At 49.2% G+C, this 13,855-nt stretch overlaps 1 protein-coding gene across 1 annotated transcript in view; it reads right to left on the bottom strand.

The window, feature by feature from the left end:
• ARHGEF3 (Rho guanine nucleotide exchange factor 3) overlaps positions 1 to 13,855 on the bottom strand; it is a gene marked incomplete at both ends in the record, with an annotated part of 290,292 nt that overhangs the window by 227,018 nt on the left and 49,419 nt on the right. The window contains one exon of the mRNA XM_080714876.1: positions 3,266 to 3,332. Coding sequence (XP_080571002.1) covers positions 3,266 to 3,332 — 67 coding nt within the window. The remainder of the gene's footprint in view (positions 1 to 3,265; positions 3,333 to 13,855) is intronic.

The raw sequence follows: 13,855 nt of genomic DNA, 5'->3' as shown, positions 1-13,855 counted from the left end.
GTTCCCACTAGGACCACCCAAACCAAGCCATGCTCGCAGCTTCTCTCCATGGGTCTGCTGGGAGACGGGCCCGGCGTCACCCTTACCTGGGCTGGGAAGGCCCTGGGAGGCCAGAATCACCCTGTGCCGGTGTCTCCTTAGCTCAGCTGGAGAACCCAGGGCCCAGTACAAGCTGCAGTCAGTAACAGTGACAACGTGGGAAGGAAGGGCTGGGTCACTTGGTAAGCAGAGGGCATCTCACCCAACACAGTCCCCAGCAGCACTCCCCATCCTCCCCACGGTCCAGCTCTCCAGCGCGCAGAGAAGCTCAGTGCCGCTCCCAGTGCTTTACAGACCTGCGCAGGTCTGTGGAGAGCATTTCCAGGAAAGGTCAGGAAAACCCTCTTTAAAATTAGTCTGGCTGGGCGTGGTGGGGCATGCTTGTAATCACTGCGCTTGGGAGGCTGAGACAGGAGGATCGTGCAGGTTCGAAGCCAGCCTCAGCTACTTAGTGAGGCTCTCAGGAATTTAGTGAGACCCTGTTTCCAAATAAAATAGAAAATGGGTCTGGGAGTATAGCCCGGAGGTAGAAAGCCTCTGGGTTCCACCCCAAGTACCACACACACACAAAAAATTAGTCTGAAGTCTTTCTTTTCCCCAAAGTCTCCTACTAGCCACTTGGCTCGTGTCCTGTGTCTCCTCTTCCCTTTACATCCTGAGCAAGGTGGCTTCTTCTCCTCTTGTCTGTGTCCCCACGCCCCATCCCTCCAAGTCCACGAAGGCCCAGGACCCGGGCAAGCCAACACAGGACCTTCTTTATAAGCTAAAGAGTCATGGAATTGCAAATGCTTATAACATAATGGCTTTCTCTGCCAGGTGCATAAATATGGAACATTTGCTAGCACAGAAATTCACAAAAGCTTCTTTTCTTAATAAAGAAGAACATAAAGTGTTCGCAGAAAGCGTACGCTGCCCTAGAACAGGCACAGCGTGGCCTACCAGAGCCGAGAGTCAGATTTCACTGCAGAAAGTGTATCAGCCAGACAATGCCTCAGACTTCTTCATCCCGGCACTCCAGGCCCTTTGTCAATTTCAGTTGCCGCTATGACCACTTCGAAGCATGTGCTGGCTAGGAGTGAGGGTGTTTCCAGTTGGAGGGGTTCCTTTCCACCCCGCCATGTCACTGAGAATCCTACTCCAAGGGAGAGAGAGGTCCATCTGGCCACAGAGGAAGCGGTAACTGATCAGGCCCCATGATTGATGCCAGTGTGTCTAATGTTACCTAGAAGCCCAGGGCCAGAGTAAATCAAAGCAAGTAGGAGAGACGGGACAGCCGTCAGCGCCACCCCAGCCCCTCTCGGGCAGCCATCCTCATGACCGGGGAGAGCTGGCTAAGAATGTGAGGGCGAAGAGGAACGCTGTGAGATACCTCCCTGTTTGTAATGAGCTAGGAGAAAGGTTTCCCCCTGCGGTGAATTGTCAGTGTTAAATACTACTGCTCTCCTAGAGAGGTTTAGCAAGCAGAGGGTCACTATCAGCAGGTATGTATCTAACAGGATCCTTTAAGCAGCGAGTACTATAAACCAGAGTCGTGCTCTACAAGTCACAAATGATTTTTGAAGGGGAAACAGTTGAATAAGGCTCAAAGACACAGGTGGGGGCGATCAGTTATTCCAGCTAGCGTGGGAGTGTGAGGGGTTCCCGACCAGCGGGACTTTGCGTGCTTAAACACAGGACAGTCCCCAGGCAGACTCGGTGGCTTATTGACCAACACGAACCTGCCTGGGCTCATGGCCACCGTTCAGTCAGAAGGAGCGCCACGTGGAAATAACGGTAAATAGAGGACTGAAAGCAAAGTCCTCAAAAAGACCACCTCGCTTACGGGAGACCCAGTTCCTACATCATTTTATTTTCTTTTTCTTTTTTTTTTCTCTTCATCATTTTCAAAGCTGGCTATGAATGCCAATTTCCAAAATATATAGGGTCGATTTGGCGCAAAAGGCTTCCTGGTCCATAACTTTGAGAAATGCTGCGAAGTCTATCAATTCCTTGTGAAGTCTTCATGCACATCAAAGGCTCTGAGAAGTCCTGCAGTGGTGAATGTTTTTAATTTTATGCATTCAGTCCGTCCCAAATTTATCTGATCACATGAAGTCTTTTTTCACTTAGTGGCCAGGGTCGTCCAACTAAATGAACTTTGAAAAATATGGATCTTATCCATAAAATCATAAACAACTTATGCGGCACAAGCCCTGCATTCAGTGAGCCGTGCACATCTAGTTCAGAAATCAACACATTTTTCTTTGTACTCAATGAACAGTGTACTGTACCCTGAGCTAAAATAGCGCCGTGATAGACATTTATTTTTAACAAGACACCTGGGGAAAATAACCAAGATCTATATAAGATTTTACAGCGTGAATAGAACTAGTCAGAAACCCAATCTAAAGGCAGCCTCTGGGTTCTGTATCAGACAGATGTGAGAGACAGATTCATTCACTTATACAAGTTAATCGTGTACGTGCCAGGACCTGGGTGAAGCCCAGGATGAAGAAGAGCACAAGACAGAGTAACAAGGTCCCCACGGCTCCCACGAGGGCCTCCAATTAATTCCAGCAAGTGCTAAGTAGGCGCAGTGACAGGGCTGTGGTCACAGGGCTAGTCCCGCAGATGAAGGGTGGTCTGCATGGGTGGGTATGGGTGCTGGAGGGGCAGCCCAGAACGTTCTCTACAGATGGCCCAGGTCGGTGTTAGAGCGCATTTTAGCACACAGTAGGACCGCTGTGTGCCGTGGATGTTATCATCGCTGTTACATCATTGCAGACAATCAGGCCCGGGAGGACGTCCCATCTGACCCTGCTTACATCTCTCTTACCGCTTTGTGCTGGGGACAGTTTAATGATCTTCTTTGTAGTCTGTGTATAGCGTACAAACTTCTAGAAAACAATGTTCTGCATGAAAACCAACATGTCCGTATCAACAGACCACACAGCTCTCACTTCTCTTTCCTTTCGTTGTACGTGGGCACAGTCCATGACGCACCTCGCCAACCTGGACCCCCGCCTGAGTTCCCTACAAGGTGCCCCCACACCCGCGGTGGGCAGGGCAGGCCAAGGCCAGCGGACGCGCGCTGGGTGATGCAAAACACACCGATGTAAACGTGACCCCCCCCCCATGGCAAAGCACAGCTGCTTCCGGGTGGAAAGGTCATAAGCAAAGCCCGCTGCTCCCCAGGCTGGAGCAGGTATCCAGAACAGGAAAGGAGCTGTCCAGGGCAGACACTTACCCCTCGGAAATTCCAGGCTTTAGGAGAAGGGAACATGGGGAAGTTGTTTTGCCGCTGCCTCTTGGGCCTAGAAGAGGAGAAAAGACAGTGTGTTCATTATCTGTTGATCAGACGGATGCTCAGAAGAAATCACTGGCTCTGAATACAGGCTTATCCCAAAGATGCCGGAGAGAGCGCCCAGCGATTATCCTCAGGCCACAAACGTATAAATGAGCTACGTGACGGGAACAAGGAACGAAACTCTGCCCCACGGGGGAGTATACCAAACCCACCTGTGAGTAATGGGACAGGAGTGCGCCACTCGAGCGAATTCCAGACTCAACTAGAGGTTAAAATGACTTCTTAAATCCATGAGGTTATTTTATTTGCAGCTTTTGCTTTATAAAATGCCTGTTCCGGTCACTTGCTCATTTATAGAAAGAGGTTCTTATTTTTGTTTTGTGAGTATGTATGTGGTCCTGGGGCATGTACTTCCAAGCTATACCCCAAGCCCTTCTTTTTATTATTCTTATTTTGAAACAGGTTCTTGGTACCTGGCTGAGGTTGACCTTGAACTTGGGATCTTCCTGTCTCAGCCTCTCAAGTATTGGGATCATAGATATGTGCCACTACAGCAGACTATAAAGTTTTTAAATTGATATGTAAGAACTCTTTATTCTTTATACATTCAGGATATAGCTTGTATCAAAGTGTTTGGCACACAGATGGTACTAAAATAACTACATTTAAAAGATATATATTAAATGCTTATCAAGTGATGAATGAATAACACATCCATACAACAGAAAAAAGTGCTGCTACATACTAAACATTAAAGCACCTTGAAAGCACTACGGAAGGCCAGAAACCAGACACAAAGGGCTACACATTAAACATTTCCATTTTTCTGAAACGTCCCAAAATAGACAAATCCATGGAAGCAGTTAGAAAGTAAATTAGTTTTAAAAAAAAAGAAATTAGTAGAAAAGAGAGACTAGAGAGTAATTGCTTAATGGATATAAAGTCTCTTTGGGGTTATTACAAAATGTTATGGAATTAGTAGTAATGGATGTATGACACTGTGAATGTATTTCATGCCACTGAATTATTATGCACATTAAAATGGTAAATGTGATCAAAATGGTAATGTTTACATGCATTTGCCATAATTTATGAAGAATGAGGGTGAAATAAAAATGTGCAGGCTACATAAAAGGCACAGATTTAATGGGGGAAAAAATCTTCATATAATAATGTAAAAGAAAATCCTACTAACTACTCCAGAAGAGGGACTTCTGTCATTAAAAATGGAGAGAGCATGCATCTTGTGCAGCCTGAGAACTGAAGAAAAATGGTTTAATCATGAAGCTATTATCAGCAAGTGTGTGTGACGAGTCAGCCTTCTAAGGCCCTGATTCTGAGACACAGATTTACTTGAGTCCTTTAGTGATGATAGAAATTCCCACACCTTCTGGCTTTCTCTGCTTCCTCCTCTTACACACACACACACACACACACACACACACACACACACACACACAGGCATCTGTCTTCCGTTCTCTCTTACGAGCCATTTTGCTGCATCTCTTTTTTTATCCTTCGGCTTCCTGTAAAGCTTGTATCTTTAGGACTTCTTTTCCCGAGCACCGTCTTCCAAGGGGGTCTTGGCAAAGGGAAGTTTCAATGCCTCCCAGCGGTGCCATTTTCGCCCTGTGGCCGGGAAGATGCTGGGGCTGCTGTGCTTCGCCAGCCCTAGTCCCTGGTCCCCCTGTCTGTAACATGGAGGTAACAACAGGACCCCCTAGGGACTGCTGTACAGACGGGGCGAGTCAGTATGCGCACAGCGTTTGGTGCCTGGCACAGCAGAACACACCTCAAGAGTCACCCCTGGGCGGGAGACGAGCTCTGAAAGACTAGGGACGTTGTGGTTTGAAGTCACTAAGTCACTGCTGTCTCTGCACTGAGTAGGGGTGTGGTGATTAGCTGGGGTGGGAAGGGGGAACGCACGGTACTTGATCAAAGACGGGGGTCCACAGTTTCACAGAATCTCCTCATAGACACAGAGAAAGAGCATGAATGCCGCTATATGCACAAAAGAGAGAGAGACAGAGCCGGGCGTGGCGGCACAAGCTTGTAATCCCAGTATATGGGAGGTTGAGACAGGAGGTTCGCAGGTTTGCGGACAGCCTCGGCTACTTAAGTGAGGCCCTCTGCAACTTAGTGAAACCCTGTTTCAAAATAAAGACATTAAAAAAATGGGGCTGGAGGTGTTGCTTGGAGGTAGAATGCCCCTGGGTTCCATCCCAGTACCGCAAAAAATAATTTTATTTTATTTAAAAAAAAAAAAGAGTTAAGAATAGGGCTGGTAATGTAGCTCCAAGGTATAATGCCCCTGGGTACAATCCCCAGTATCACGAGAGGGAGGGAGGGAGGGAGGGAGGGAGGGAGAGAGAGAGAGAGAGAGAGAGAGAGAGAGAGAGAGAGAGAGAGAGAGACATTAGTTCCATAGTTGAAGCCGCAATCAGGGCACACTCCAGCAAGCCTGAACTGGCCGCAGAGCTGCCTGGCCACCTCTCCTTCCCTAGGCCTCGCTCAGGCCCCGTGAGATCCTGGCGGGCACTCTCTGGACAGGGGGCACTCGAGTGCCTGCCAGCTGCACGGGCTGAGCTGGCGAGTGAGCAGCGTGGGAGGGCACAGCTGCGGGGGGTCAGCAAGAGACGCAGGTCGGGCTCTGCCCGGCCCCTTCCTCGGGGCTTTTAGGGCTGCTTTGCATTGTATGTGACTTTCACCTTGCTGACCCTGGTGTGGAGCCCTGATCTTCTCATCTAGAAACCCTGGACCCTCACACAGTGAAATGAAAACTCGGGGTGCTCTGCCGGTCCCAACCAGCCCCCGCGCTTCCTGGGTTTCACATCTGCAGACAGGCCACCGGCTGCGTGTTCACCTTTCCACATCTGGGTCAGTCCTGTGAACCTTCTCACCCTGTGCTACTGCTGTCCTTCCTGCGTGGGACAGTCAGGCCACCCAGGAGGGACAGCAAGAACCCCGGGACAGGCTCTGTGTGTCCCAGATGGCACTCGAGCCGAGACCCACAAGTGGCGTGGGCACCTTACACGACTCCCCAGTCGTCAGTTCCCATCCTGCGTGGGCCATGATGAGACCCGGTTCACAGGGCTGCTCTGAGGAGTAAACACATAATCCTAGAAAGCGCTCTGCCTACCCTGCCCAGGCGAGTGCATAAGAGACGGATGAGCCTGGCAGATTCTGAGCAGAAGAGAAACACGACCTACCCTACTTCTCGAGAGGGTTGCCCTCAAGGTGTTAATGGGAGGCGAGGGAGGCGGGAGTGGTGAGGAAGTCCCTGCTGTGGCCCAGGTGAGGTAAGGCAGGGACCTGGACCAAGACGGTAGCCACAGAGGCGGTGAGAAGCAGTGGAGCGTAGACATGTTTGGAGGAAGCAGAATCTGCCCCTGCGTTGGACACAGAAGGTGAAGTAAAAAAGAATTCAAGGATGCGCTAAGAATTTTAGCCTAAATAACTAGAAAAACAGAAAAGGCCTATGGGAGGAACAGATTTGGGGACAAAAATTCAGGGCAGATATGTCACAATTGGAACGATACAGACCTCCACGTGGAGACGTGGCATCAGCAGCTGGAAATAAGAACGAGAGACTGTACTCCAAAGTCGTCAACTCATAGAGGAGAGAGGAGCCCTGCCAGGTCAGAGGGAGACCAAGCGAGGGGTGTCATGAAGGAGGGAGCACCCTAAGTCACACCGCGGAGGCGGACAGAGACGCCCACAGGATCTGGCAAGGCCGAGCCCGCTGCTGACCTAAATGCAATTTGTGTAATGTGTAGGGGCTGCTTTTAGAGGCAGGGGGACTGCCCCCCTCCCCCATCTGAGCATGGTATGTTTTCAGTGGGAAGGGCTTCATTACATCCTAAGGAAATCCACATCCTGCACCTCCAGGTCACAGCCTGGCAGAGAGCGGGCTCACGTCCCTCCGGAAAGAATAATTAGCTCTCTACCCTTTAATCAAGGAGCGCAGATTGTTGTTTTTCTCAAGTTCTGTCTGGGGAGAGCCTGTTCTTTCCTGAGTGTGTATTTTTCTAACCAGGACTCTTTGTTCGGACTCTGCCTTCCCATAAGCCAGCTCGTCTGGAGTGAGAAACCGGAGCTCTCCACTCAGGAGCAGGTGTGGGATCAGATCGGGGCGCCCGAGCCCCCAGCACCACTGACCTTTGACTTGCGGGCTGAAGGAAACTTTCAGCTCCCTGTCACAGAGACTGCGTCTTTAAGGGCTTACTAATTTTTTGTGTGTGGTGCTAGAGATGGAACCCAGGGGCATTCTACCTCTGAGCTACACCCCCAGACCTATTTTTTATCCTTTATTTTGAAACAGGGTCTCACTAAGTTGCTGAGGCTGGCTGCAGATCCTCCTGTCTCAGCCTCCCAAGTACTGGGATTACAAGTGTGTGCCACCACGCCCGATAAGAGCTTTCTTTAACAACAACAATGCTTAGAGAATCCTCATTCTGTGCCAGATACTGGTAAATGCTTAAATATTAACTCAGTCCTCAAACAATTTTGTGAGTAGGTAGTTTTTATTCCTACTTTACGAATGAAGAAACTGTATCACCAAGAGGTTGAGTGACTTGCCCCAAGTCCCCTAGTTAGTGAGTAGGTGTCTAAAGCCAAGATTCAAACCCAGGCAGCTCTGGCTTCAGGTCCATAAGGAAAAGAAAAAAAAAGAACCATAAAACCAAGGCAGAAGTAGAGACAACAACAGGAAGCAGACTTGAACTCAAATGTTTAATATGCTCCATTATCCACAGCCAAAGTACTGGGTTGGCTCCTCTTAAAAATAATAATAATAATAAGGATCATAGTTTAGTCTTACTTATTGATTTTTCTACATTTGCAAATAAAAATCCATAAAAGTTGGGTTCAATGGCACACACCTGTGGTCCCAGCTATTGGGGAGACTGAGGCAGGATAATCTCTTGAGCCCAGGAATTGGAGACCAGATTGGTCAATATAGTGAGACCACAGTTTAAAAAATATGAATATTAATAGGTATGCTTTTCTGTGTGCACACTATAGTTCATTAAAAGTATAATTTTAGTGGTGCATGCTTATAATCCCCGCCCTTGGGAGGCTGAGACAGGAGGATCACACAGGTTTGAAGCCAGCCTCAGCTACTTAGGGAGGCTCTCAGCAACTTAGTGAGACCCTGTTTCCAAATAAAAAAAGGAAAATAGGTCTGGGAGTGTAGCCCAGAGGTAGAAAGCCCCTGGGTTCCACACCAGAACCGCAAAAAAAAAAAAAAAAAAAGATACAATTTTAGCCAGGCATGGTGTCGCACGCTTGTAATCCCAGGACTTGGGAGGCTGAGACAGGAGGATCGCACAGGTTCGAAGCTAGCCTCAGCTACTTAGTGAGGTTCTCAGCAATTTAGTGAGACCCTGTTTCCAAATAAAGTATAAAATAGGTCTGGGAGTATAGCCCGGACGTAGAAAAGCCCCTGGGTTCCACCCCAGTGCCACAAAAAAGTATATAATTTTAATGAAAAAATTTAGTGGCTGAGTTTTCTTAATGTTTGAAATGAGATTTGAAAGTTTCTTTTAAGAAATTACTATAAACTTGAACTATCTTGCCAATCTTTGCCTAAAGAAATAAAAGTGAGAAAGCTGTCTTTAGAATTGTTCTGTCAAACTATGTCCAGAGCCAGGCGTGGTGGCGCACGCTTGTAATCCCAGTACTTGGGAGGCTAAAACAGGAAGGATCACAGGTTCGTGGCCAGCCTCAGCTACTTAGTGAGGCCCTCCGTAACTTAGTGAGACCCTGTTTCAAAATTAAAAATTAAAAATAGATCTGAGAGGGTAGCTTACAGGTAGGATGCCCCTGAGTTCAATCCCCAGTTCCGCAACAAAAACAACAACAACAACAACAACACAAACAACATCAAAAAGTTATATCCAAATCATAAACAAAATGTAAGGAGATAACTTTTTGTTTTTCTCAAAAATTCTACCTACAGACACCATCCTGTCCCAGCTTCTATGCAGCAGGTACCCCATGAGGTGTTTGGGGTTTTGTTTGTTTGTTTTTGCCCAGAGAAACCCCCATATTTCATTCAATGATGCAGTGATCAGGAGCTAAGAAATCATCAGGTAGGTGGCCCAACAGGTCCAAAGTGAAAATCAGAATCCTACAATACACATCCTCGGGAATGGGCATTTCTAATAAATGGTCCGTTGATTCTAACAGCTAAACGCACCCAAAATTCTTAAATTAGCCAGCCTTACTTAAAGCAGTTTATTGACTCTGATGCAGGACCTACCACAGTCTCCAAGGTAATTAGAAGCCCCATAAATGCTGTTTTTGGCAGCAACCAGGGCCACACATAAAAACACATTGATTCCCCAACTGTCAGTGAAAGCCCGTGGTAGGGTTGGGACCCGGCGGACCTGCTGAGCGCCTGAGGGAGGGCGAGGTAAGGCTGATGACCAGCGCAATCAGTGCCCCCAGCCTGGTGACCTCTAAGACACTGAAAATAAGTGGGAGTTGGGGAGTGGTGCTTCTGAGTCAGATGGGTGATATCAATTAGGATTTTCCTAATACTAATACTACGTGTGCTGTTCTTTTCGTGCAGATTAACTCGTGGGGCCCCCTGGTGTTGGGGCTGGAACAGGTGAGGTGGTTGTACTGGAACTGTCTTGGAGGTGCCCCAGGGCCACGAAGGGGTGGCACCAGACAGCCCGACTCCAGGAATCCTGCTCTCGGCCAGCAAGTTATGTGAGTATTTCTCTGGCCACCTAGTCCACAGAGTCACAAGCTGGGGACAGAGTAAATGACTATGTTAATCAGTTACGTACCACTTACCAAACTGTTCTATCCAACACAGTCCACCTAAAAGCACAGGGCAGTGCCTGCCCCATTCTCTTGGGCATCTGCCATCTCCTGGCTCCCAGCTGGGTTCCAGAGGGAACAGGCCTGGTGCTTGCATCAGCGCTGCCATAGCAACTGCCATGGCAACTGCCCCTTGTCACCCTGGCAAAGATGCGCAGCTATCCCCACTCAGGAGCCCTGGTTCACTGATGTGGCCCTCTCAAAGTGGTCCTTTTACCTGCCCCCACATTGCTTGAGTTTGAACATGATTGGGAGCTCATTGGACACCCCCCTTTCAGTTTCCAGGATGCATTTGGACCAGGCCAATAAGTATAAAGGCCAACAGATAGCTGGGGCCCACAGAAAGGTCCTGCAGAGACGCAGGACTGCACCTTGGACAGCCAGCACCTCAAGGGGCCTGAGCACCTGGCTGGGCTCCTGCTGAATTCTGGCTCTGACACTCGATGGCTGGTGATGCTAAAGCAAAGGGGGGTGGCCTCCAAGAACCTGGGTCTTAGACTACAAAGAGCAGGGATAAAGGGCTACGCTTAGAGAGCTGTTGCGAGCTGAAGCAGACCCAGGCATGCCAAAGACAGAGTAAAAGCTGGCGGCCGTTCCTCGTTCCCACGGAGGCCGCAGAGCCACCCAGGCAGGAGAGCAGGGGCCCTGGGCCGCTCACACCTGCCCTCAACACAGAGGCCCAAGGACAGACAGACACCACTGGGGGCAGCGCAGAGCTGGACGAGGCAGATCACAGCCGGCTGACTGAGCCGAGACCAGAATGGCTAATGGAGACCCCAAATTCAGTACCTGCCCTAGACCACATTGGCTTCTCTGAATAGGTTGGTTGCATTTATTTTTGTTTGTTTGTTTGTTTGTTTGTTTGTTTGTTTGTTTGAGACAGGGTCTCACTGTGTTGCCCAGGCTGGCCTCAGACTCCTGGGCTCACGTGAACCTCTTGCTTTAGCCTCCCAAGTAGCTAGAACAAGAAGCGTGGGAGCGGGACACCAGGTCTGGCTTGAATAGATTTATTGAGATAAATAGATTTATTGAGATAAATTTATTACCTTTATTCAACAAAAATGTCATTGATCAGAACGCTTTAGGGCACTAAACCCATCAACAGACCTTTGGGAGTGTATGAGGCCAACTGAGTGGCATTCAAAAATTTCTAGAAGATTCTGAGAAAATAATTTCCACACTGTCAGCAGTGGTGATTTCTGAAGCTTACACATTCCTATAACTGTCTGAAATTTGATGATGTGCATACATTAATTTTGTAAACAGAAAATACATACCTGCAGTCCCAGCACTTGGGAGGCCGAGACAGAAGGATCACAGGTTCAACTCAGCAACTTAGCAAGCCCCTCAGCAACTTAGTGAGATCCTGTTTCAAAATAAAAAATAAAGTAGGGCTGAGGATGTAGCTCAGAGGTAGAACGCCCTGGGGTTCAATCTCCAGTACCACAAAAGAAAAAAAAATAGCTATCTTCCCATAACATAGGTAGTTTACAGAAGAAGAAACCCAAACAACCATTAAACTGACAATGTCCACCCGTGGGCTCAATCCCCAGTACTACACACACACACACACACACACACACACACACACACTAATTAATTTAAAGAAAACATCAGCACGGGCAGCACGGGGCAGCCTGTCACCCCACGCGTTTCCCAGGACACACCCCGGCGGATCTCTAGCTGTCAAGATGAGACGTAAGCATTAAAATGGATTCTGGACGGAGGCCTCTCCTTGGTGTCTTGGGAACGTGCTGACAGCGCACAGCTGGTTCCACAGCTGTGGACATCCACGCGCTGTTTGGACAGCGGCCTGCTCAAGTTCACGCTGGGAGGCAAAGCCAGGGCGCACGGTCCTAATGAGCCCTCCCGGCCTTTGGAGCCTGAAATCTGCGTCAGTTCCCAACACCAGATGAAAACGCCTGCAGGACTCGAGGGCATGCCGCACGGGCGCCGCCGGCGGGTGCCCCAGGACGGGCCGCACCGCGTGAGCAGGCACAGGCCCAGGGCCACGGCTCCCCAGTGCTCTGCCGGGAGCTGGTGCTGCAGGAAGAACGAAACAGCACAACTACCCACGGTCTCACCAGGACCCAGGACCCTGCACTGCCTCAAACCCGGGAAACAAATTAAACAGTGTGTTCTCAGGCTTTGTACTTAAGACTGAAACTGACCAAGGACTGGAAGGATCCTCAGAGAACAAGCCAGTCTCACCCTCACTGAGACAGAAAACCCAGAGCTGATCAGTGTTGCATGGTCCGGGGGTGATAGGTGGTCCCCCTCTCAGCAGGCTCTTTTTAGACCTCTGCTTGCTGGCTGGCTGGCTTGCATTCTTTCTGTGTGTGTGTGTGTGTGTGTGTGTGTGTGTGTGTGTGTGTGTGTGTGCGTGTGTGTGTGTAAGTGGGGATAGAACCTAGGGGCATTCTACCTCTGAACTTCATCCAGCCCTATTTTATACACACACAGACACACACACACACACACACACATTTTCTCTTAAACAGGGTCACCAAGTTGCAAAGGGCCTCGCTAAGTTGCTGAGGCTGGCCACGAGCGATCCTCCTGTCTCAGCCTCCCACATACCGGGATGACAGGTGTGTGCGATCATGCCTGGCTCCTCCCTGCTTTCTTGATACAGGTGTTGCTAGAGTAGACATAGGTTTTCTCAATTCCCAGTATTTAGTCCCCCTTCTGTCAATAGCACCCTGATTTTCTGCTGAGGGATCCCCCACCCCAGCTCTCAGACCCTGTAATTCAGGACGTACCAACACTAGGCTCTTCAGATGGCCATGTGACCTGGCCTAGCCAATGACAGTGATACCTAAGACTCTGCTGTAAAGAAAAGGTACATGGTCCTTCCTGAATAGTAGCTGAGCTGTTAGGATGCAATCTCCGAGCTATGCAGAAAGCCTAGCACACAAGGAAGCTAATCTGGGGAAAGGAGAGCAAGACACCTAAGAAGAGACAGATTCCTCACTTGAGACGATCTCCCTGGGTCCAGCCACATCTGAAGACATAAGTAACACTAGTTCTGCCAATGATAAAAAGAAAACACTTTATAACAGTTTAAGCAAATATGCATTGTATTGCTGTCACATTCAACCCAAAGAACTACAGTGGGTTTCTGTGTGAAGGTGTGTTAAAGGAAGCAAGTGACAAGATGGGGGTGTTGCCAGGAGAGCCCCGCAGGGCCTGCCTGTCAGACAGCAAGCACTTAATACGTGTGTGAGAGAGGGAAAGACCCCCTTCGGGTCTGCTCTCAGTGGGACTCTTCCAGACTACCCTGTTGGAAACTGCAGCCCTCCCGGCCTCCACTCTTCCCCTCCCCGTTTGCATGAAAGTATTTATCTCTATCAGACCCACCCTACGGCTTGCTTATCGTTTCTGTTGGTTCTCCCACTTGTATCCCTGAAGGGTAGAGATTTCTGTCTATTTTTTTCGCCTCTGTATCATGGGGACCTTGACCAGTACTTGGCACCTGTAGATGCTCAGTATACATCTGGTGAATGAATGAATGAATGAATGAATGAGTGAACCTGCTGCTGCCCTCACCAGCTGCCTAGGGCTGGGCCTGCAGAGCCCATGGCTCGCTTTCCTCCCTCCCTGCTCTTGGCACGGACCAGCACGGGCCACCCATTGTCCAGGGGCAGCTGCGAAGATGAAAAGCCAAGCAGCAGCCAGGCACGATGGTCCACGTCTGTC

This window comes from Muscardinus avellanarius (assembly GCF_963383645.1).
Source record: "Muscardinus avellanarius genome assembly, chromosome: 18".
Lineage (NCBI taxonomy): Eukaryota > Metazoa > Chordata > Mammalia > Rodentia > Gliridae > Muscardinus > Muscardinus avellanarius.
The sequence above is the reverse complement of the archived record's forward strand: the minus strand, read 5'-3'. Positions and strand labels throughout refer to the sequence as shown.